Source organism: Dermacentor silvarum, chromosome 3 (assembly GCF_013339745.2).
Source record: "Dermacentor silvarum isolate Dsil-2018 chromosome 3, BIME_Dsil_1.4, whole genome shotgun sequence".
Lineage (NCBI taxonomy): Eukaryota > Metazoa > Arthropoda > Arachnida > Ixodida > Ixodidae > Dermacentor > Dermacentor silvarum.
Genome location: NC_051156.1, coordinates 112594011 through 112618758, shown reverse-complemented (window position 1 = coordinate 112618758; position 24748 = coordinate 112594011). Strand labels below are relative to the sequence as shown.

General features: G+C 47.8%; 1 protein-coding gene across 2 annotated transcripts in view; it reads left to right on the top strand.

Moving 5' to 3' along the window:
• The window catches only part of LOC119445701 (uncharacterized), a 72759-nt gene that overhangs the window by 13009 nt on the left and 35002 nt on the right, over window positions 1-24748 (top strand). For both annotated transcript variants that reach the window (XM_037709985.2, XM_037709984.2), the window contains exons 3-4: window positions 10519-10599; window positions 11080-11209. In XM_037709985.2, the coding sequence (XP_037565913.1) occupies window positions 10519-10599; window positions 11080-11209 (211 nt within the window). The remainder of the gene's footprint in view (window positions 1-10518; window positions 10600-11079; window positions 11210-24748) is intronic.

Genomic DNA, 24748 nt, shown 5'->3' with positions numbered 1-24748 from the left:
CTCTGCTAATTTGCTGTGGCAATATATGCTTCACCTTTTATTGCGATAGCAATTATATGGACACTCAAAAGCAGATTTCTGCCGTCGGCGTCGCCGTCGCCGTGAGGTTCCGTATGACGTCAATGGAGATGAAATCGTCGCCGCGCGATGATAAGTGGTTCTTGAGGGAAAGGGAAAGGTTGGCGCTATCTTCTGCAGCATTCTGCATGATCAAAACATCGCCGCGCGCCGCCGAACGCTGTATGTGCGAGTGAAAGAGCGCAAGGGACGCGCGCTTTCACGGGGAGTGAACGCACAGCGGAGAACAAACGCGCGTTCTGCGCTGTGCTCCCTTAAGGGCTGCAGAAGTAGGCGTCTCTTTCCTCCTCTACAATCACCATTTTATTGCGATAGCAATTATATGGACACTCCAAAGCAGATTTCTGCCGTTGGCGTCGCCGTCGCCGTGAGGTTCCGTATGACGTCAATGGAGATGAAATCGTCGCCGCGCGCCGCCGAACGCTGTATGTGCGAGTGAAAGGGCGCGAGGGACGCGCGCTTTCACGGGGAGTGAACGCACGGCGGAGAACAAACGCGCGTTCTGTGCCGTGCTCCCTTAAGGGCTGCAGAAGTAAGTGTCTCTTTCCTCCTTTACAATCACCATATATGTAGAGCAAACGCGCCTTCTTTTGACGCACGAAAGGCCGTGGGGGGGGGGGGGGGGGAGCAGGGAAGGGAGGCGACGTTTAGCTGCGGCACCAAGTGCCTATTTATATCAGAGGCTCCGGCAACAGTCACCAACGCCGCACGCATTTTGAGCGAACGCGGGCAAAACGCCGACGGCGTCGACAACAGTGCTGTGTGTTGCCGATGCTGCTGCATGTCCAAGTTTATACAGCGGATAAAACTACTATCCTTACTCCGTGTAGCTCTCTACTAAGTTGCTATCGCAATTGATGCTTCGCCTTTCGGGTGAAACTGCGACAACTTTTTGTAGAGTAAACGTACCTTCTTCCGACCCGCGAAAGGCTGTGGGGGAGGGGGGGGGGGGCAGGGAAGGGAGGCGACATTTAGCTGCGGCACCAAGTGCCTATTTATATCAGAGGCTCCGGCAACAGTCACCAACGCCGCACGCATTTTGAGCGAACGCGGGCAAAACGCCGGCGGCGTCGACAACAGTTCTGCGTGTTGCCAGTGCTGCTGCATGTCCAAGTTTATACAGCTGATAAAGCTGCTATCATTACTCCGTATAGCTCTCTTCAAACTTGCTATTGCAATTGATGCTTCGCCTTTCAGGTGAAACTGCGACAACTTTTTTATATGCAGAGATTATCAGGCCCCTGTACACAAAACAGACCAATGAGGCCTCAGAAAAAAAAAACGCAGCGCGAAGCTTTCCGCTTTATATTCTCTAGGCATCATTCAGCTGAATCCCCGACTAACCTAATGATTACACAACGGGTTCGAACACTGCCGTTAGGCTGAAAAATTAAAAGGCTAAAGTTTCTCTTTGTACTTAAGAATAACCAGTTGTCACTTGATCCTCGGGAACGCATGCATCCATTGACAATGCAATTGAAGAGATAGCGAAACCGTCGAGTATTTAAACCCGTGCTTCCCTAGGACAAACCCTCTAATATTCCTTGTTTGCGAGCAAGATAAAGGAGTTGAATGCATTAACCACATCCCTTCTTACGAGCACTGAAATTGGCGGACCTGCTGACTCCAAGGCAAGCTGCGTTTCAAATTCGATTTTCTCGCTTTTTTTTTTCGCTTTGATGCCCGGTAGTTTTAAATTCTGACAGTTTCTTTTGTTGTTCTATTAGCGAGTTGCATTTTCTGTACAGCTAGTGTGTATTTTTTCTATGTACCTGTGTTATTTGCTATTTGGTACTTTTCAGCACGCCGTAGATTATTGTTCCAAGGGAAAGCCTGTCACTTCATCCCTCTCTGCCCATTCTTGAGTGCCATTAGCGTCTGCGTACCACCATTCACTCTTCTTAGGGGCATCCTTGTCATATTGTTGTATTGGGGGCGAGGACATAGCGTGGCGCCGCCACGCGGAGTCATGCGTGTGGCGTGTAAAGTTGGATTGTTCCGCGAGCCCCCTCCTGCTCAGCCTGCAGCCCTTTTCGCGTCGTCTTTTGCTTTATCCCCCCCCCCCCCTTATTGTACTTCTCTTCGACGAAATCAGTAAAATTCTGCTATGGCTTCGTCACTGACTGTACGATGTGTTAAATGTGTTCCATAAAATTAACTTCCTTAAAAGCCTTAGACATCGCCCCGATTGCCGGCGTCGTCTGCTATGGCCACCTATATTGACACCATGAAGCTTTTGCTTCATGAAGCTTTTGTCTTTTGCTTTTGTAAAACCTAAGAAACTGTTGCGTCGAATTCAAACTAAGCATCAATAGGGCTTCCGGTAAAGAAACATATTTTTGCTGCGTGAAAGGCATGCATCGTGCCCACCATGTCATTTTATTCATTGTAGGTTTGCATCGACAAAGGGGCCGCGGTTGACACGACAGGTAAATTGCGTTAGCACATTTATATTCCTGTTTAGCACCGATGGAACACGACTCAAGTGGTTTCTCTATTTGTCAGAAACAACCCAACGCTTTGAGCTGCATGCAGCCGCGACCTTTCTCACATGATTTTATGCTTACAAACGAGAGCCACATGTTCGTGCGCGCGTCATTCAGAAAGTTTAGCTTTGTTATTTTTCAAACAGGGGTTCTCTCTGTGACGTTCCACCTAAAAAACATTTCAACGCGAGAGCGTTAAGGGCCCCGTGCCACAGAAAATCCGGCGTCGGTGTAGCCTTCGGCGTAAGCATCGGCGTCCATGACATCTGTGACTGGCGGAGAAATTCATCCTGAACTACCCCGACTACTCAGGCGCTCTGCGTGGCACAAGGGGTCGGCGAAGAGAAAATGAATTTCTCAAAGTAAAATTCGTCAGAAAGTTGTGAATAACGACTTAACTACAACCTACAGACTTTATAGCGTCGCATTGTAATTTTAATGCACGAGAAAACATAATTCTGTTATGAGGAAACTCAAACACAAACCCCTTTTCCAGCATTTCTACCATAACAGCGGCGCACTCAGGCAGGATACATCCAAAACCCCTTCCAGATGGCGCTCGCCACCTTGGCAGCGTAAAACGGTAGCGGCTCGCAGAGGCGAAGGTAGAGAAAAAAGAAAGCTACAGTTGCCGAGAAGCCTGACAAGCATTCAGGGATCTTTGAACGTTATCGCGTTCCACTCTTAAAGACGAAGCTTGAGCGTCCTCCAAATTTTTACATGTTCGCCATTGTGACGACAAGCACAGGTTTGTCTGTGGTACTACTTAACTATTTATATGTTGTTTCTTATTGCTCGAATGATATACGGTTGTCATACGGTGCCTTTTCGATCGCAATTGAGCTAGATCGGGATTGAATTTTCGACGATTCACTCCCTTCCGTAACTTGCGCGGAGGGGTCAATCGCGATCGAATAATTTGGTCCCGATCGGGCTCGCTCACGCTCAAAAATGCACCCTGTGACCCGCGGCTCAGGGCGCGAGGCATCGCTTTTTCCACCCTGCCGCGAAAGAAACAAATGTTATGCTGGCAGTTCCCACCCACCGAACAGTGCCCAGCGACTGAAACGCGATACTATGAGCGCGTGGCTTCCGGCACTTCTTGCGCCACCGGTGGCCTCTGGGACACCGAGCTGATGCATTTGTGCATCGCATGAAACGAGAGTCTTCGTGATGCATTATGACTGCATTCGCCCCATCGTTGATCACCTACTGCTCACCAGCGGCGTAAAAAGCACCGGCACCGACGCGCTCTAAGTATTGCGTATGACTCACTAACACTGTACGTACGTCTGACGTCGTCTGCTACTCACTGAACATTTGCGCTCCGAGTCGGTACACAAGGTCTTCTTCGCGGAAGTTCTTGCTGCAAACAGGAGCTTGTGAGCTCGGTTCCTTACCCATTCGAAGCTTTATCAGTCATTAGTCGCGCGATTTCTTATCCTTGGTGTAAATGTGAAAGCTCACGCCCTGTTCGTTCACTTACGTAGCGCACTGCGGCACGGAGCAGTGAAGTACCATGTCGCCAATAACTTTGAGCGCACTTTCCCAGATTGTGTAGTCTCTAGGTGTCCGCGCACAAGAACGTCGTGCCAAACAATGCTATTCCAAGTGAAAAACACTAGGTAAACATGGCTAAAAAACGCGTTCCAAACATCCGCGTCCATTCGTTGGAGCAAGGTGGGATCACGTGATCCAAATTTGCACGTCAAAACGATTGCAGCGCCCGCATCTCCAGTGTTGGGCCTTGCGCCCATTACCCTGCTTGGAATACACTAATTGCATTAGGCAAATGGACGGCCTCGCGCCGCGTTTCTTTGAGCTTCCGTATCAAGTCCTAGTGCGATAAGACTATTGAGCCCTGCGCGCCGTATGCTGTTGGCGGGACGAAAAGCGGATCTTTCGAAGGCTCCCTAACGCATTTCTGTGCACAACCTTTCGGCACACAAACTCGACGATGCCGAGCTGTCCGTGTTGAGCCTAAGTCTCAACTACAACTTGGCTCCTGAGCCGGATGTAAAAAAGATAGCGTGCGCTGTGGAAAATGCAGTCATGAGTGTCGAGCCGCCACGCCGCAATGAGGCACGTACCCGTGTCGTCAGCCTGTTCTCCCAGCTACACCGGCATCAAAAACTGGATCCTCTGCTGCCAGGAGAGCGAAAATCCCTCAAAAGACTGCGTGACAATGAGGACATCGTAATAACCCCCGCGGCCAAGGGAAACCCCACAGTCGTCTTCGACAAATGGGACTATGAAAGGAAGATGCGAAGTATTAGATCCCAGGTTTATTACATCCCAGTACGACTATCGGCTAAGTGTTAGAAACATGAATTCATCCCTCCAGATCCAATCAGAGGACATCGCCGAAAAATCTCACAGTTATGCCTCTTTCAAAAGCTCTATTACAATTTCCCGCATTTACGCGACACGCTTCTTTTGCCGTCCAACGGTACTTCACGCCGTCTCTCATACAACCTCAGTCTTCAACGTCTTCACGGCTCTACTATATCCTTCAACAACTCTTTCTTGCCGGTAGCTACTACAGAATGGAATCTTTTACCTGACCACGCAGTAATCGTTTCGAAACATACTAACGAACTTTCTGAGTATTGATGCCTAACGTATTTGTCTTATTCTTACTGTATAGCACCTTTTTTTCTTTTTTTCTTTTTTTGAGTGCATTGGTTATTACTTTGTTCGTTGAGCGTCATTGCATTACACCTTCTTTACCCTTCTGAATGTTATTGTTATTGTTTTTATTTCAGTCATGACTGTTTCAACGTTTCTTTTTCTTAAGTATGCTTCCCCCGCTTATGTAATACCCCAACAGGGGTCTTTAGCGTCAGTAAATTATGATGATGATGCTCTAGGATGAGGGAACGTACATCCCCCTGAGTCGTGATCCACTTCACAGCTACAAAGGCCCTTGACAGAACAATTGTCCGACGTGTCCCACTTTGTTCCTCCACAGCACAAGTATGTTTAGTTTTACGTGCAACAATAAATCCGCGCCCGCTCTATATAGATTACCCAAGATCCAGAAAGGAGGTGTCCTGATGCCCCCAATCGCCGAATTCACCCGTTAGCCCTTGCACAGGCTGTCCAATTACCTTCATCGCATTATCTCCCCTTTGGTCGGCAAAACTTGAACGCACGTACAGAACTCGTACGTCTTGATTGGAGAAATTCGGGTGTCCATCGACGAGACATTGCTTTTCAAGAGCGTGCCAATAGTCCTTGCCGTCAAAGTTTGCACTGATGCGCTCAAGTCTGACACAACTCGACCGGAAAGAACACCAATTGACGTTCCAGACCTAAGCAGACTTCTGCAGTTCTGTCTGAGCAATACCTATTTCACGCTCCAGAAAAACATCTTCAAGCAGGTTCATGGAACGACGATGGGTGTTTCGATTTCAGTCACCGCAGCGAACTTGACAATGGACTCACTACAGTCTCACGCCCCCTCCAGCTTCACAGCATGTGGATCTTCCTTCGGTACGTGGATGATTGCTCCTCCGCGATTAAGAAAACGGCTTTGAGTTCGTTTCTTTCCCATCTCAATATAAGAGAACCAGCCATATAGTTCAGGACAGAGGAAGACGCCGACAGCCAGCTGTCTTTTCTAGACACCCTAGTAAACGCGACGGTAACAGAATGTCGTTCCCGACCAGAACTAGAGAAAATCAAAAGGCCGAATAATGAGAAGGCCGAATGCGAGAACGCTGAAAAATTGAAATGCCGAAAAATCAAAATGCGGAAAAGACATAACGTCGAAAACCACGTGATAAAGACGCGCTTTGGGACTACTACTTGTTCGTTTCCCGCCATGTCATTAATTTCCACTGACACGACCCTGTTTAACTCGTTCTGCCAAGGCGCCAGTATCAGTAGGTTAAACTGATGTAAAATTTTGTATTTTTATAGCTGTCTGTAAAGCTAGGCATGTCAGTCGGAAAGGACAGCTCTTATGGGTCAGCAGAAACAGAACAGCGTTGCCGAGTGTTCAGATTACAAGAGCAGCAGCAATGCGCTTCGTAATCATCTGATTGATTCGGAGGGAAATGGATGAAGATGCGGTGGTAGTGTGCTCCCAGAAGGGAAGAGCAAAACTTAGCTGCAAGGACGGTTATGTTTACCTGCTTGACAAGAAAGTTGGTTATAGACACTATTGGAGGTGCGAAAAGCGATGCGAATGCGGCGCTAGATTGATTACCGACCGTCTTGTAGAAGGTACTAACAAGGTCATCTCACGACCTGACCAAGCTCAACTCACGATCATGAACCACGCAAGCCATGCACCGGATTTCTTCAAAGTTACAGTTCTTCGTACTCAAGAACGAATCAAAGCTCTGGCGGCGGCCTCGGGCGAGGCACCCGTGGAGATCGTGCAGCAGGTCACGGTAGATGTACCAGCGTCTTCAAGGCAGCATCTCCCAAGGGATGAAGCCTTGCGCCAGATTGTGAGATGGAAGAGGAAAGCGGACTGCTTTCCAATATCTCCAAACAATATCTCCTATCGTCGGCGCTATGCCGACGATGGGAGATATTGGTTGGCGGACACCACGTAAGCGTCTTCCGGCTCATCACCACCATGAAAAGGGAGGAAGCAAGAGTCGAAGACGACACCGAGGGAGCGATCAGAGGACAAACCCACCGCTCACAAAGCAAGAAGCCAAAGTTACGCGAAAATCGTTTGGCAGCTGCTCTGGGCAACCGAGACAATGTGGACGTTCAAAATTTTCTACGAGGAATTGCGCACAACTTATCTCTCTGAAATGCAATAAACAAGGAATTGTTCTGCTATGGGACGAGAAATGCTGAAATATATTTTTGTCCTTTTTTGAACGCTTGAACCGTGCGAAGGGAATCTTTCATGGCTATTAGAAAAGAGGGCGAAAGCGCATGCATATGCGTAACCTTTACTTTGCCGAGATACTTTATCTTCTACTAAAGCTAGGTGATGCCGGCATTTTGATGTTTTGAGTTTTCGGCATTTTACATTTTCGATTTTTTATAATTTCGGCTTGTTGATTTTCGGTGTTTTAAAGTTCGGCATGCCGATAATTCGTCATTTTAATTTTCGGTGTTTTCAATGCTACCCTATTGAGGAAGGACACACATTTGGCGTGTACCTCAACTTCAGCTAAGAGCACGCGGCCTGTCACACGAAGTCGGCAGTTGCCTCCCTTGTACGCCGTGCAGAAAAACTTTGCTCAACCTCAAAGGACTGAGCAGCTGATCTGGCTACTACATGCCATAACCTGTCGTCTTCAGGCTGCCCCAGATCGTTTATCCAAACTATCCAAAATCGCCTAGCTTATACAACGCCACAAGAGCCCCAGTAACAACAGGAAAAGAAAACGATTCCAATACCATACGTCCCCGGCCTAAGTGAATGCCTGCTGCGAATCCTGCTGCGAAGTCGACGTCGGACATGTCCCTACGTGCAAGCTCAGACACGCAATGGTGACGGTGAAAGATACGCTCGTGAAAGAGAAGTTCCCGGAGGTCGTGTACAGGATTCCTTGCGCTGGTTGTGAACAGGTGTACATTCGTGAAACGGGCGATGTAGGGAAAACACTACAGCAGCAAATCTATGACGTCAACAACAAGCACGTGGCAACAAACGTGACAAGCGCTTTGTTTCTCAAAGCGCTGGTCTGCTGCGCGCGCTCCGCGGGGAAGAGGGAACTAGCAGAGCGTAGAGCCCGCTCCGTAAGCACACTGGCTGCCTCAGCGTACCACACATGAGCAGTGGTACCTACGCTCGCCCGCTGACCCGTTAACCCACTGAGATATAACTCTCTATAGCCTCCATCGGCACGAACAGTGGCATGCCGTCGGCGTCATATCCAAACGCGGCGCTGGTTCGCCGGCAGCCGAACAAGACTCGGAGGTGTTTCACCCCAAAAGATTACCCCTGTATACTGCGAGAGGTCGCAGCAATGAGGCCGCTTGGCGACCATTCGAAGTGGATGACCCTGATCAAAGACCTGAAGCGAGCGTGCAGATCTTTCGCAGTAACTCCAACCTTGCTCGACAGGTGGCGCGGCAATGTGCTCCGCTCTTTACTCTGCTCGTCCGAGCGAAGGATCGCTGAGATAAACCTCTTCCTTGTGTGCGGCGCTTCGCTGCCATCTCCGCTCGCCCGCTGGCCCGTAAACCCGCTGAGCTATAACTGTCGAATAAAAACGACAAGGATCGAGCAATTGCGCAGTGTAAACGATAACTGAGGTTACCAAACTGCAGAAAGTCTGCAGGCGTACTCACTGCTCGCATCAAATCGAGCCCTGCCTGACCTTGCACACAATAGGACAAAAGAAAGAGCGGCGTCTACTTCAGTTGCCCGCGCTCGAACATCGGGCAGTATGTAAAACAGGGCGAGAGCGTTCATGTGGTTTGGGGGGATGACTGGAACAAATGCAGAGTGGAGTCAGATGACAACGCCAGCAATGACCGCGTACTCACGTGCTCGGTCATTCTTATACGCATTTCAAGTGTGTGCTATCGACCCAAAAAGTTGATGGACCGAGATGTGAAAAAAATCTGAATATCTTCGCAGTCTCAAAACGCAGCCTGGTATTCACATTTCCAGCCTCTACTGGTATATGCAAACATATTGTGATGTATGCTTTTACTGGCTGCTTTTAAACCTTCTCAGATATTTAGCGTTTTCTGAGATCCCGTGGTCCGTAAACTTCTTCGGTCGATAGTACGCTGCACGCCGTTTCGCTTTACCGCTGTCACCGCGATTATAGCGATTGTTTTTCGTAAATTCATAAGCATTTATATGCCTACCCAAGGAGCAAACCCATTCGTCCGTTACGTAAGGCGCCGCTTTCAAGATAAGGCCCGCAGCAGCGAGAAAATTGAACTTCGTGTTGCCTCTCACTTCAACGCGAATTAAGTGATGTCCCCATCGCATATCGCTTTGAAGATAGGGTCCTTGCGGTTGATAGGGCCGGTGCGGTTGAGATAACCGCCGCCGGAGTACAGTACATCAGAGTTCATAGTGGTTCGATGAAGATTGATAAGGCGCTAAAGAGTGATATGAGCTTATAATGATCGGTACGTCATCAGCGCACCCAGCACTGCCACCTGCAGTAGTGTGCTTGCGTCATGATTCACCTTGCGCCACCCTCCACAGCAGTTCCTGTCGACTCAGCACTGTCGGTTTTACAGGTTTCATAACATCGATAATGACACCGGGCTGCGTGGAGATGAGCAAGTTGCACAATCATTAGGCATTCTTCCACAACTCACAGAGGATTTTCTGCGTGAACATTTTTTTTGTATTAGCCCACATCACGGAGAAAGTAAATCACCTCTTTTATAAGTAGGCGAGTAATTTTTACGCCACAATGTACCATTTGAAATGGGATTTCGGATTTGAGGTGAAATTTTTAGTATAAATTAAAGACAGAGCTTATAAACGAGAAGCCCAATGCCCTTACAGATTGTGTGTAACCTGTGCGTATCGTTACATTGAGAGTGGCATGACAAATTATCTCTTTGTTTCAGGTATTCAATATTGTACTGGTCGTGAGGAAACTGATCAATGGTGGCGGTGGAGGCAGCGTGAATTTATACAGTATTATACAAATCTAACACTACACTTCGGACGAGTAGCAACGCAACAAATCAATGTTGGATATTTCGCTCCGCCTGCTTTTTTTTTAATCGGCGCCAGTGAGTGGACTGAAACTCCTGAACACCTAATAAGAGTGGGTTGTGCCATACTCTGGGTAGATCTTTTCTTTTACACAACTTCACTTGGAGCGGAGTGTTGTGCTAGCTAAGGGTGGGCGAGAGAGTGAAAAGCACTCACGTCGTGGCGCGAGAATTATTTGTGGAACTAAACGAGCATTGTACTCCGTTTGGCACGCGAAGCTTGCATTGGAGCATAACAACTAACTCTTGCCTAATGCTCCCCCCTTTTTTTCTTTTTTTATAGCGCATAGCAGGCTTGTGTTGGTACTTATGTGATCGTAAGCCCCTAAGTTACGACTTGGAAAAGGATGGATCCCCTTGTACTGTACGTATTACGTCTGTTGCTGTTCTCAGCTTATTGTGTTTTCAGCGCCCTAAAAAAGGGACACTTGAGCGTATACTTTAAAAATATCATTATCTTAATTCAAGGAACGAAGCCCAGTGTGCAATTTGTCGCGATGTGTTCTAGCGCTTCGCTCCCAGGAACATCTAGATCCTGTCCCCAGTGGTGAGGCTCGCGTAAGATATGCCTCCTAAGCAAAACCTACCCAACTAAGCTCACTCAAGCAATTTCACTGGTAATACAGCGAAAAAATGCCCCCAGTCATTTTATAAACCTATAGGAAACAAACTATTCAGCTATTTGATATTTAAAACTCGACAAGACACAATACTTTACAAAGCAGGCAGTTTCTCACAATGATCAGTCCGTTCTTTTCTTTATGACGCGAGAGGTTGTGTTTCATATCCTCAAATTTATTCTTACTGTGTTACTGTGTTACTTACTGTGCTATCTTTGTTTAAGACGCCCGGACAGAAAATCGGCGTATGCAGCGGTGGTTTCTGCATAAGTGCTGCGCATCCTTGGACCCTGCAAGAGCCAGCAACAAATGGAAAACAGAGAACAACTCAGCAACCACTAGTTGGCGGGAAAGGTGACGTTTTTACTTTAGTCAACATTTATTACCCGTATTTTGATGGATAATTACACAAACAGAAGTGAATGACTACAGAGTAAGTATTGCAATTAGGAGAGTACGAACATCTATGACAGATACTGTCTTGGTATTAAATTTGAATGCACTTAATAAGAGATAGTGCCTTGATTACATCGAAAATAAGAAGAAGTTGTTGCAGGCTAGTTGAAAAGATAGTATTTGTCAAAAAGAAGAAAAACCCAATATATATATATATATATATATATATATATATATAAAGCAAGAAGCAAACGCCTTCAAGCTTTCGTTATGGTTATAAAAGAAATGAAAAGGCGGTAAATTCAGTGGTTTGAAAAGACCATTCACGTTATATATTGTTACGAAAAGTTGTGAAGCAAGGGTTTATTTTCCAGGAGATTGACGATGATCGGAGCATGATCGTAGTGCAGTCCGGCCTCTCAAGCTCTTCGTTCTCTTCGTCTTCCTTCCTCTCTTTTTTGTACCTGGCTTTCGTGTCCGTTGCACATCCCCCCAAGCAGACGAAGCCCGTGGGGCAAGTCAAGATGGACAAGCAGGGTAGAAAGGCTTCAGGCGAGCAATATGAGTCAGCTGAGTTCTGCTTGATCGCCGACCATTGCGCAGGACGCGATTTATTACGTAAGTGAGGTCGCTCAGGCGGTCCACAACTACAAATGGGCCTGAATATTGTGACAAAAGCTTTTGGCACAATCCACGCTTGCGTTGCGGTGTCCAAAGAAGGACCAAGTCACCTTTTTTAGAACGATACTTGTACGTGACGGTCGTCGTATCGCTCTTTCGAACGACTTTGCGAGGCCAGAGTACGAAGACGAGCTATTCGACGGGCTTCTTCGGCGAGACACAAAATCTTCGATACAGAATCGTCATTGTGCAGAACGAAGGGTAAGAAAGTGTCTAGAGGGCTTCGCGGTAACCTTGCATACAGGAGATAAAATGGGCTATAGTTCGTGGTTTCGTGTTTCGCCGTGTTGTATGCGTAAGTGATGAAGGGTAGCACGTCGTCTCAGTTATTATGATTGGAGGAGACGTACATGGCAAGCATGTTGGTCAGCGTTCTGTTTGTTCTTTCAACGAGGCCATTGGTCTGTGGATGATACGGCGTGGAATTACGGAAGTGTGAAGTGCACAAACGAAGTAACTCTTCAATGACATCAGCAGTGAACTGGTGACCACGGCGCTGATAATGACACGTGGTGGGCCATGACAAAGGACCAAGGAACGCAGCAGGAAGACCGCCACGCAAGCAGCAGTTGAAGTATGGCTGCAGTTTCTGCATACCGTGTAAGATGGTCTACGCAGACAATTATCCAACGGTTCTTGTTGTTGGATAGAAGCAAAAGACCCAAAAGGTCAATGCCTACTTGCTCAAACGGCGAACTAGGCGCTGTCAATGGACGAAGGGACCCGGGGCTGCGGTGGTCGGTCGCTTGTGACGTTGGCACGTTTCACAACTAGCGACATAGCGCTTGGTTGTTTCGTACATCTTGGGCCTGTAAAGCGCTCCTGCGTGCGGTGTAGCGTTCGTACGAAGCCGAAATGTCCGGATGTCGCATCGTCATGCATGGCGCGTAGAACGTCGGAGCGGAGACTCTCGGGGACTACAAGCAGAAAATGTGCTCCATGCCCGGAGTAATTAGTTTTGTAGAGCAACTCATCACGGACAGTAAAGCGACCGCTGCCTTGAGAAGTACGGGCGGCAACAAAATGCGGATCGAGGGTAAGATCATTCCCTTGTTCTCGCTGAAAGTCGGCCGCGTCAGGGAACGTAAAAGTAACAGCAGCGAGACAGTCGTCAAAATTCTCAGCATCGCAGTCGGTAGTTGCAAGAGGAATCCGAGAGAGGCAGTCTGCGTCAGCGTGACGACGGCCACTCTTGTACGATACCACAAAGTCGCATTCCTGGAGGCGCAGCGCCCAACGTGCGAAGCCACCAGATCACGCAAACCGACCAGCCAGCATAAAGAATGATGGTCGGTGATAATCTTGAACGCTCTACCGTAAAGTTAACACCGAAACTTCTGTACAGCGAAAACAGGTGCCAGGAATTCTTGTTCCGTAACCGTATAATTGCGTTCAGATTTGCTCAGGTAACGGCTGGCATATGCGACAACATGTTCGGCGCCACTGTGACGTTGTACAAGCACCGCTCCTATACCGATTCCACTATCATCAGTGTGAACTTCATTCAGGCAAGATGGATCGAAGTGATGCAAGAGGGGTGCTGACGTTAGTATAAACTTCAATTGAGAGAATGAAGCGTCACACTCTGGTCTCCAATTGAAGGCCGCATCTTGTCGCAAAATACTTGTTAATGGGTAAACGATGTCGGCAAACCGGGGAACGAAACGACGGAAATACGAACATAGCCCAATGAATGAGCGAAGTTCTCGTGCTGACTGCGGTGGCTTGAAGGAGCTCACCGCTTCAAGCTTACGAGGATCGGGTCTGACGCCATCGTTGTCGACTAAGTGTCCCAGGACCAGTGCTTGGCGTTCGCCAAACCAACATTTTTTTTTAGTTTAGAACCAGTCCAGCTTTTTCGATGCAGTCGAGAACAAGGCTGAGGCATTCGTTATGTTCTTCAAACGTGCGGCCAAATATTACAACATCATCGAGGTAACACATGCATATCTCCCAATGTCATCCGGACATTTCGGCATTTAGGACGAAAGACGGGAAAATACTAGCTCGCACAGATGAACAAGCTAACATACTCTATCTACGAAACACTAGTGATGTTGACAAGATTCAGTAGATTTCAAATAGCAGTGCTTAAGCAAAAAAGCCGCATCCAAAATGATGACACACTGTGATGACTTGAATAAGATTGTCGTCTCTGAGAAAGTAAAAGGTTTCACATGTTTTCACTTAAACATGCAATCCGCACGTAATAAAGAAGATGAATTAAAAGTGCTATTGCAAAATTTTCATTTGCAGTTTGAAATCATATTGTTAACTGAAACTTGGTTCGAGTCAGAAACTGATGTCATAATGGATGCAGACTACACAACATTTTTTTTTAAACCGGACAACCAGACGTGGAGGTGGTTTACTAATGCACATAAAGCGATACATTGAGTGCGAATTGCTCGACACGTTTTCTTTTATTACCGATGACACTGAAAGCCTTGTTGTGAGGTGTAAAAAATTCGCCTTTGCGGTGATGTACCGACCACCTGACGGAAGTTTATCCACCTTCTTTGATCATGTTGACAATTTACTTAATTATGGAAACCAAAATAAACTGACACTTATCCTTGGTGGTGATTTCAACATAGATATGTTAAAGGTATCAACGTCACAGCACAATTTTGAAACAATATTGCAGTCACATCGCTTCACTAATGTAATCAAAGCGGCTACACGTATAACGCCTAATTCAACCACACTACTTGATCTTCTTATTACTAACCTAGATCCAAATGACACGTTAGGAGGCGTTCTAACTGCACCCAACAGTGACCACTTGCCGATTTTTTTGCTCAACAAATCTTACCAAGCTATCAGAACAGGATCTTCTATTGATCGCAAGGTTCGAAACATCAATCAAAATACATTAGAAAATTTCCGCACTAGATTAAATAATATAGCTTGGGATATTGTATATACCTCAAAGACGTCTGACGAGGCATACGAAGCATTCCTATCGTTATTAAAGGAGGCCTATGATCAATCATTCCCTTTAGTCTTTAGTTTCAATCAGAAAAGCAAACCGGTCACGAAAACCTTGGATAACAAACCACTGCCTCAAAATGATAAAAAAGAAAGATAACCTTTTCAAAAATTTTTGACCACACGTAATCCGGCTGACTGGGAAAACTTAAACTCCACAGGAACGAAGCTAACTCTCTGCTACGTAATGCAAAGCGCAATTACCTGTTCAATTTTTTCCACAATGATCATAATGTAAAAGGAGATGTTGTATGGAGGAAAATCAACGAACTTTTAAACCGGCCCTGTGCACTTCAAAAGACGACTGAAGTAATGTTAAATGACAAGCCTATTTGTGGTTGCAACCTTGCAGAAGCCTTTAATGACTTTTTTGTAAATATGGTCCATAGCTCTTACCATCCTGATGCTACAAAAACGGTCCCCAGAAGCATAAACAGCTTGTATCTTAAACCAACTAATGAAGTAGAGTTTCAGGCGATATTCGCTTCATTAAGCAATACCACGTCATGCGATATAGATGGCATACAAATAAAACCTATTAAATACTCACTTGACCTAATCTCAGCACCACTTACTCATATCTTTAATTTGACTATTTCTACGGGAGACTACCCTAAAAAGATGCAAGTGTCCAAAGTGATTGTGATTTTTAAAGGGGGGGGGGGGGACTAACACAACTTATCGAACTACCGCCTAATTTCTATTCTGCCCGTATTTTCTAAGGGCTTGGAGAAGATAATGCATGCCCGAATTTCAAACTTTACTACAAAATTCAATCTAATAAACACCGCTCAATATGGCTTTCACAAGAGGAGGTCCACTGAACAAGCGCTCTTAACTCAAAAAGAAATCATTCTAAGAGCCTTTGAAGGAAAGGAACTGATAGCTGGCTTGTACATCGATTTTTCAAAAGCATTCGACCGTCTAAACCACAGAACATTGCTAAATAAACTGCAACTTTATGGAATACGAGGCTTGCCTTTAACACTCATAACTTCCTATCTATCATACCGCATGCAAAGTGTTGCTATAGATGATACTTTATCTACACTTAAAGCGATAAACACTGGGGTTCCCCAAGGGAGTATTCTTGGGCCATTGTTGTTCAATTTTTATGTCAATGATATCACTTGCATAAACCGGAAACCAACATACATTATGTATGCAGATGACACAACATTTATTTCGTCATACTGATTGCAAATTGCTTCAACTTGACATAAATGAATGCCTTGAAAATTTGAGCACATGGAGCATTCTCAACTCATTGGAAATAAATGTTAACAAAACCAAAGTCGTTCTTTTCCCTCCAAGACAATCGACCAACGTGCTAACAGGAAATCTTGTTTTTAACAATTCTGCTGTGGAGGTGGTTGACTCAATTAAAACACTTGGAGTATACTTTCATAAAAACATGTCTTGGGATACCCACATCAATCATATAATTACTCGGGTATCAAAAGTTGTCGGCATATTAGCAAAATTCCATTTCTTTCTACCGTCTAGTGTTAAATTGTTGATCTACTACGCGCTGTTTGCCTCTCACTTGAATTATTGCTTGCTTGTTTGGGGTAAAACAACCTTAACAAACATATACCGCCTGCATACGCTTCAAAAGAAAGCCGTTCGACACATAGCTGGTGAGCCTTTCTACGCCCATACAAAACCCCTTTTCAAGCGCTTTAACCTTATCTCCGTTCCAAGTCTTTACGCATATACGCTGGCAATAAAGTGCACACAAAATATTATGACCCCTGACAAGATGCTAGAGTCTATTGCTCAGTTAACATTGAGGGCACGCATTTACCCTACACGTAATACAGATATATGGAGCGTGCCGTATTCTCGAACATCTTATGGTACGCAGATGCTTCGACACACTCTTCCTGTTCTCCTGAATTCTCTGCATGAGAACAAGATTAACATAGAAAATGTAAATAAAAAAGTTTACGTGCTTTTTTTATTATGCAACCGTAGGACACCTTGAATTTATATTATCTATATTTTGTATAATTGTCTCAAATCACATTGATTTACATTACGTGCTTTGCATTTTCTTTTGCATCCCATTAATATCACGGTAATATTATTATATTACAGTGATATATTACAATATATTACTGTGTTATTCTGTCTTGCATCTCATTATATTCCTATCACACTTGTATAATTGCAACTAAAATTGTATAACTATGTGCTTTTTTACCTATGTGCATTTTTTTTCTCTTTTTTCTTCTTCTGGTCATGACTGCTGTCTGCCATGTAAAAGGGGGCCTGAGCCTTTGTCAAGTGAACTAGTTTTCACCACATTGTTTAAGAAAATCTATACCAAGAATAACATCGTGCGAACAACGAGAAAGAACAAGGAATTCTAACACAAACACTTTCCCAGCCAACAAAGCACTCACAGCACAAACACCAAGGGGATGAAGCCACTCGCCGCCTACTCCACGAAACGTAATACCATCGTTCCAAAAAACATAACTTTGTGGCCTAGACGGTTTATGAAAGCGAGGCTCATCACAGACACACTTGCCCCAGTATCAACTAACGCCATGGTCGGTATTCCGTCAATCAACACATTCACTTTGTTTTTGTGCATCACAACAGGCAGAGGTATTTCTTGCAAAGACCGTCCGGCGACCTCACCTCCATTGCCCACGGATGCTTGTTTCCCGGTGGTGGTGAGGAAGAACGGCGCCGAGGGGACGGTGAGCGACGGGGACGGTTACTTGGTGGCGTCAAACTGCGCTCAGATGCTGGCGAATCGCTGCGTCTGGTCGCGTTCGAGAAGCGGTCCGTTGGAAGCATATCGGTCGTGCGCAAGTCATATGAAGTACGGGTTCCGGGTGGCGAGAACATCGGTGGTGTCCTTCGTGATTGACGGCCTTGGCGACAATACCGAGCTATACGGCCTGTGGAACCACAGTTGTAGCACACGGGAGGGTCACGGTTGACATCTTCCTCGAAGTGAATGCTAGCCTGCTGCGGCCGGCGAGAAAGTTCGTTGTCATGTGGATAACGTGTCTCTGCTGCTCGCTGAAATCCGTTATATCTGTTATAAGCCACGTCGTGGTAGTAGGGTCGGTGCTGTTCTTGGCGCGGCCTGACAGAAGTCACAGGGCCTCGGGGGTAAAAAAGCGGCTGTTCTCGTTGTGGCTGAGCGTCATAAGTAGGGCGTCTGTCGTAGAGACGTGGCTGCTGTCGGGGCGCGAGTTCATAATCCTCGATGCCCCTCGTCGCAGGATACGAGGAGAAGGATGCCACGTTTGGCTCTAAATCTGTTTGTAGGCGGACGCTATGAGTGCCTGGGTGTCTCACTTGCGCGTGCAGGCTGAGTTCGTCCCGAACTATTTTTTGGATCGTTGATGCAAGATCGAGGGGCTGGTTGCTCTCTATGCTTGCAACTGTCGTCACATTGGCTAGCTTCCCAAACTTCGGCGTGATGCGCCTCGTCTTCAGTTGCTCGAAAATGCGACAGTGCCGAATGATGTCAGCGACGGAAGCCAAGGTGTCTTTTGCGATGAGGAAACTGTAAACATCCCCAGCAATTCCTTTTAGGATGTGCCTGACTTTGTCTTCCTCAGACATTCCAGCATCTACCATCCTACACAGTTTTATTATTGCCTCAATGTAGGTCGTGCAGGTATCGCCTGGCACTTGCGCGCGTTGCAGTAGCGTCTGTTCCGCCCTTTTCTTTTTCGTCGCGGAGTCGCCGAATCGTTCTTTGATTTCCGCAACAAATCTGCCCTATGTTGTTAACGTTTCCTCGTGATTGTCGAACCACACCAACGCAGTATCTGTCAGAAAGAACGCGACCTTCGAAATCTGAAAAGCGCTGTTCCACTTGTTGGCGGCACTCACCCGGTGATAATGGATGAGCCATTCCTCGACGTCTTCGTCCGGTCTTCCGGCGAAGGGACGCGCATCTCTCAGTTGCTGAACAGAACTGGTCGGCGCAGCAGTTGGAATGGGCCGTTGCTTGTCTGCATCGTAGGACATATTCAACTCCGGTGTATTCGGTGCGAGTCCACCAAGGCGACGGCTCCATCGAAGAACTTGTGGTTCAGCCTCCGTATTCGGGTGTAGATTACCCAGCACCTTCCATCACAACTGTTACGACGAGTTGTGAAGAAATGGGTTTATTTTACAGGAGATGGACGATGATAGGAGTGTGATCGTAGTGCAGTCCGGCTTCTCAAGCTCTTCGTTCTCTTCGTCTTCCTCTCTTTATGTACCTGCCTTTCGTATCCGTTACATTATATATATATATATATATATATATATATATATATATATATATATATATATATAACGTGAATGGCTCTTGGGAAACGGCGACCACTTCGGTCCACCGCTTCCCAAGTGCCCGTGAACAATTCATTGCACACTGCCTTCAACCTTGTTTCGAAATTCTCGCGGCGGTGATTAAGCAAAATATTCATTCGGGGCATCAAATACAGTGCATGTGCCACGGTAAATAAGCCGTTTCCTCATATTCTTTTCATCCCCTTTCTAGGAATTTGACACTAAATTGTTCTATACATCTGTGTCGTCCCAGACAGCTGAAAGCAACCTTGAGGTGTGTTTGAAATCACTAATACGTGACAATACCAACGCGCCACCAACATGGCAATGCACTACACGCACTACCATCTTCATCTCTGCGTTTAAACACAGAAATGCATTGTGTTTACCATAGCAAACAAGAGTAGATGATGAAGATATTAATCTTCTTGCAGGTACACGGAGACGTAGTTTTTCGCATATAACCGTGGTATTTAAATTTAAAAATTCTTTTCAAGTTCATAACATGACAGTAAACCATCACAAACCACCTTGAAAACCGATTGTATCCCATAGTTGTGGTCGGGTCTCAGGAACATATATATTGTTATGGTAGGCAAGCAGACAATGTCGACGACGGAGAAGAGGACGAAGTGCCGTTCGTGGAAACAGCCTCTCTGTAATTTCAGCTGCTGTTTATCTATCGCCTGTAAATACACCTTGTAAATACTTTATACTCGTGACATTTTTGGTGAGAGGTGCTGGGTACGCGTCTTCGCCACGGAGCGCCGCAGCGGACGTCTCGCCCAGCCTGGGAACATGCATCCAGTGGCAGGCACCGCGTCTGCAGCTACATCGCCGACTACGCAGATCCAGTACGTTGCTCTACCTCAGCCGCAAGACCCCGCTAAGTTCAACGGCCTCAATGGTGTTGACGCAGAAGAATGGTTGAAGATGTATGAGCGCATCAGCAAGGTGAGCAGGTGGGATCCCACCATAATGCTGGCCAATGTCGTGTTCTACCTCGACGGAACACCGCGAACGTGGTATTACACACACGAGGAAGAGCTAACCAGCTGGGAGTTGTTTAAAGGGAAGCTGTCCGACGTTTTTGGCAATCCAACCGGTCGACAGCTAGCCGCCAAGCAACAACTCGCCACGCGTGCCCAAACTGCCACCGAGTCGTATGTCTCCTACATTCAGGACGTCTTCGCCCTCTGTCATAAGATCGACATGTCAATGCCAGAGGCGGACAAGGTTGGGCACATTATGAAGGGCATCGCGGACGACGCATTCAACATGCTGGTCTTTAGAAACATATCGACTTTCGACGCCATCATGAATGAATGCCGCCGTTTAGAGGAGGCGAAGAGCCGCCATATACATAATCAGTTTACACTGCTTCCAAATACTGCAGTGACCTTTTCTTGCACCGACCCAACCGACCAATCTTGCTTGCCACCACCAAGTAAAAATGTGAGCCGCATTGTGCGCCGCGAACTCGAAGCAGCGTTTCCAGTCTCGCCTCAACAGACGTCTTTGACCAATACCGCTGAGACAATATCGCTGATCCAGTCCGTGGTTCGCCAGGAGATCGCTAATATGGGTCTCCCCTGCGCCTGCTCCTTGAGTAGTTCTGACACCGGCCCTGCTCCTATGCCTCGGTCCTATCACAGTCTACCCTCCAGTGCCCGTTATCCCTACAGTGCCCGGAATCCATCGGACTGGCGTACACCTGATGACAGGCCGATCTGTTTCTGCTGCGGCCGAATCGGTCACGTTTCCCGTCACTGCCGTAGCCGTTGGTCGTCCCCGCCTCGAAACACGTTCTGGAAAACAAGTTCGCCCCGCAGTTCTTCACCCCGTCGCTTCCACGACGCTTCCGACGCCGCTACCTCTCCTCGCCGCTATACTCGCTCGCCCTTGCCTCAACGTCGCCAGCCACGTGCGCTCCAGCTTCACCGCTCGCCCTCGCCGACCTACCCAGGACCATCCCAGCCGGAAAACTAGGCAATGCGGCACCTTGGGGTAGTGCTGCAATGTCGAATTCACCGCAAAATTCTCCTTTGACGCTGTTTACGAGAAATAACCTTCTTGACGTCCACGTTGATGGTACACCCGTCACAGCACTCTTAGATACCGGAGCGCACATATCGATGATGACCAGCCGCCTCTGCCGCCATTTAAGCAAAGTTGTTACGGCTGCCGTTACTCGGGTCGTACGAATCGCCGACGGCAGCACGGTAGCCGTGATCGTACTGTGTACTGCACGTGTGAGCATTTCCGGCCGCCAAACTGTCGTCCTTTTCACTGTGCTTGACCAATGCCCCACATGACCTCAACTAGGCCTCGACTTCCTCTCTGCCCATTCAGCGCTCATCGATTGTTCCTCAAGTACTGTGCGTCTTGACCTGCCTCTGCTGGACGATCCTCCGACACCTCGAGAAAATCGCCTAAGACAGACTGATTTTGTTCCCGTTCCACCACAGGCCCTGACATACATTGAAATGTCGCCATCTACGCCAGTTCCCGATGGTGATTACATCTCCGCTCCTATAACTGCCATCGTTCTCAGCCACAAAGTTACTGTCCGGCATACAATATTGAGAGTCACAGACAATCGCACGTATCTCCCTGTGGTGAATTTCGGGCTCACAAAACAAATTCTGCCTAAAGATATCCCCCTGGCTACGATCACTGCTTTAGAAGTTCACTGCGCTGAGACTTTTGCCGTCTACGCGTCCTGTGAACCTTTCCGGTCTGCCACTTGTACTGACCACGACATTGGGAAAATGATCGCCCCGAATCTCACACCTGTGGAGGCTGACCAGCTCTGCTGTTTATTGGTTTCGTACAAGGACATATTCGACCTGAACGACCGTCCCTTAGGCCAGACGTCACTTGTCAACCACCGTATACATACAGGCGATATTCCTCCCATCCACCGGCGACCCTACCGAGCTTCAGCTTCGGCGCGCCAAGTCATCAAAACGGAAATAGACAGGTTGCTCGCGAAAGACATCATTGAGCCGTCGTCAAGTCCATGGGCGTCACCTGTTGTGCTGGTCAAAAGAAGGACGGCACATGAAGATTCTGCGTCGACTACCGGCACCTCAACCACATCACGAAGAAGGACCTCTACACACTACCTCGTATAGATGACGCCCTTGATTGCCTATACGGGGCACAGTATTTTTCATCCATCGACCTACGGTCCGGATATTGGCAAATCGCTGAGGACGATCTCGATCGTGAAAAGACCGCCTTTATAACGCCTGATGGTCTTTACCACTTCAAGGTTATGCCTTTTGGGCTATGCAACGCTCCGGCTACCTTTGAGCGTATGATGGACTCATTACTCCAAGGATTTAAGTGGTCGACTTGTCTCTGCTACCTAGATGATGTTATTGTGTTATTGTGTTCTCGCCCACATTCAGCACACACCTTGAGCGCCATTCAGCTATACTTGCTGTTTTTCGCAAGGCCGGTCTACAGCTGAACTCGAAGAAATGTAACTTCGGCCACCGTGAAATTACAGTCCTTGGAAGTGTCATCAATGCGTCTGGCATCTGACCGGACCCGGAGAAAGTTAGCGCCGTGAAAGAGTTTCCGGTCCTACAGTCCGCAAAAGATGTCCGAAGTTTCGTGGGCATTTGCTCTTACTTCCGCCGCTTTGTTGAAGCTTTTGCCACCATAGCACGCCCTGTGACAGATCTTCTGAAGAAAAGTGTGCCGTTTTCATGGGGAGACTCTGAGGCCGCCGCCTTTTCTCGCCTTACCACCATACTCACCACCCCGCCGATTCTAGGACACTTCGACATGTCAGCCCCTACAGAGGTGCGCACCGATGCCAGTGGCCACAGCATCGGTGTCGTCTTGGCACAAGTTCAGCACGGCCGTGAACGTGTTATCGCGTACGCTAGCCGTCTTTTGTCACCTGCGGAGCGGAATTACTCTATTACCGAGCGCGAATGTTTGGCACTTGTGTGGGCAGTAGCGAAATTCCGTCCCTATTTATACGGCAGGCCCTTTTCTATTGTAACGGACCACCACGCCCTCTGTTGGCTTTCGTCCTTAAAAGATCCCACAGGGAGGCTCGGACGATGGGCTTTGCGGCTACAGGAGTATTCCTATTCTGTAGTGTATAGGTCTGGTCGCCTACACAATGACGCTGACTGCTTGTCCCATTACGTTGTCCACACGCCCGCCAACGCCGTCATGGATGCTTCCGCAAGTGTTCTTTCCATTTCCCAGCTTTTGGACATGGCCCACGAGCAACGCCTTGACGATACCTTGAGGACCCTCATTGACCGAATGGAATCTGCTCCCACTGATCCATCGTTACGGTGGTTCGTCCTCAACGACGCGATATTGTACCGCCGCAATTTTCACCCTGACGGTCCTCCCCTTCTATTTGTCGTTCCTCAACACCTCCGCTTAACCGTGCTTCAGCAGCTTCATGATGCACCTACTGCCGGACACCTAGGGGTTGCTCGCACTTACGACCGCGTGCGCCGCCGCTCCTATTGGCCCGGCCTCGCACGCTCCGTACGGCGATGCATAGCTGCTTGCAAGCCCTGCCAACATCGAAAAAAGCCAGCAATGCCTCCTGCCGGGTATTTACAGCCGATCGCCATTCCAACTGAGCCATTCTTCCGCGTGGGTTTGGATCTCCTTGGCCCTTTCCCCGAGTCCAGCTCTGGCAACAGGTGGATCGCTGTGGCTACTGATTAAGCGACGCGCTACGCCATCACTCGGGCGCTTCCCACGAGCTGCGCGACTGACGTCGCCGATTTCCTACTCCGGGATATCATTTTAGTCCATGTCGCCCCGCGACAGCTCCTTACCCACCGTGGCCGCACTTTTCTCTCCCAAGTCATCGCCGATATCCTACACTCCTGTTCTACCAAGCACGAACTCACTACCTCCTATCATCCCCAGACCAACGGCCTTACTGAGCGGCTTAATCGGACCATCACTGACATGCCATCGAAATACGTTTCACCCGACCACAAGGACTGGGGTGTAGCGCTACCCTATGTCACGTTCGCCAATAATTCGTCACGCCACGATACTGCTGGGTGTTCCCCCTATTACTTGCTCTTGGGTCGTAACCCTGAATTACCATTTCACGCTTCGCTCCCCTTGGTACGGAATTCCCGGAAAGAGTATGCCCGTGACGCCATTGCCCACGATGACCACGCGCGCCAGCTTGCCCGTACTCGTTTGTTGGCATCGCAGCAAACTCAAAAGCACGCTTACAATTGCCGCCATCGTGAGACATACTTTTCACCAGGTTCTCTGGTACTACTTTGGTCCCCTTGCCGACGAGTGGGGCTCTCCGAGAAACTCCTTCCGTGCTACAAAGATCCTTACCGCGTTCTACGTCAAGTGACCAATGTCACCTATGAGATCATCCCAGTGACATCCATCGGGCCACCCGGCTCCACATCACCTGACGTCGTACACGTCTCTCGGCTTAAGCCCTATTATGCCCTTACCGATGGCCCCGTCTGAAGCATCGGGACGGTGCTTTTT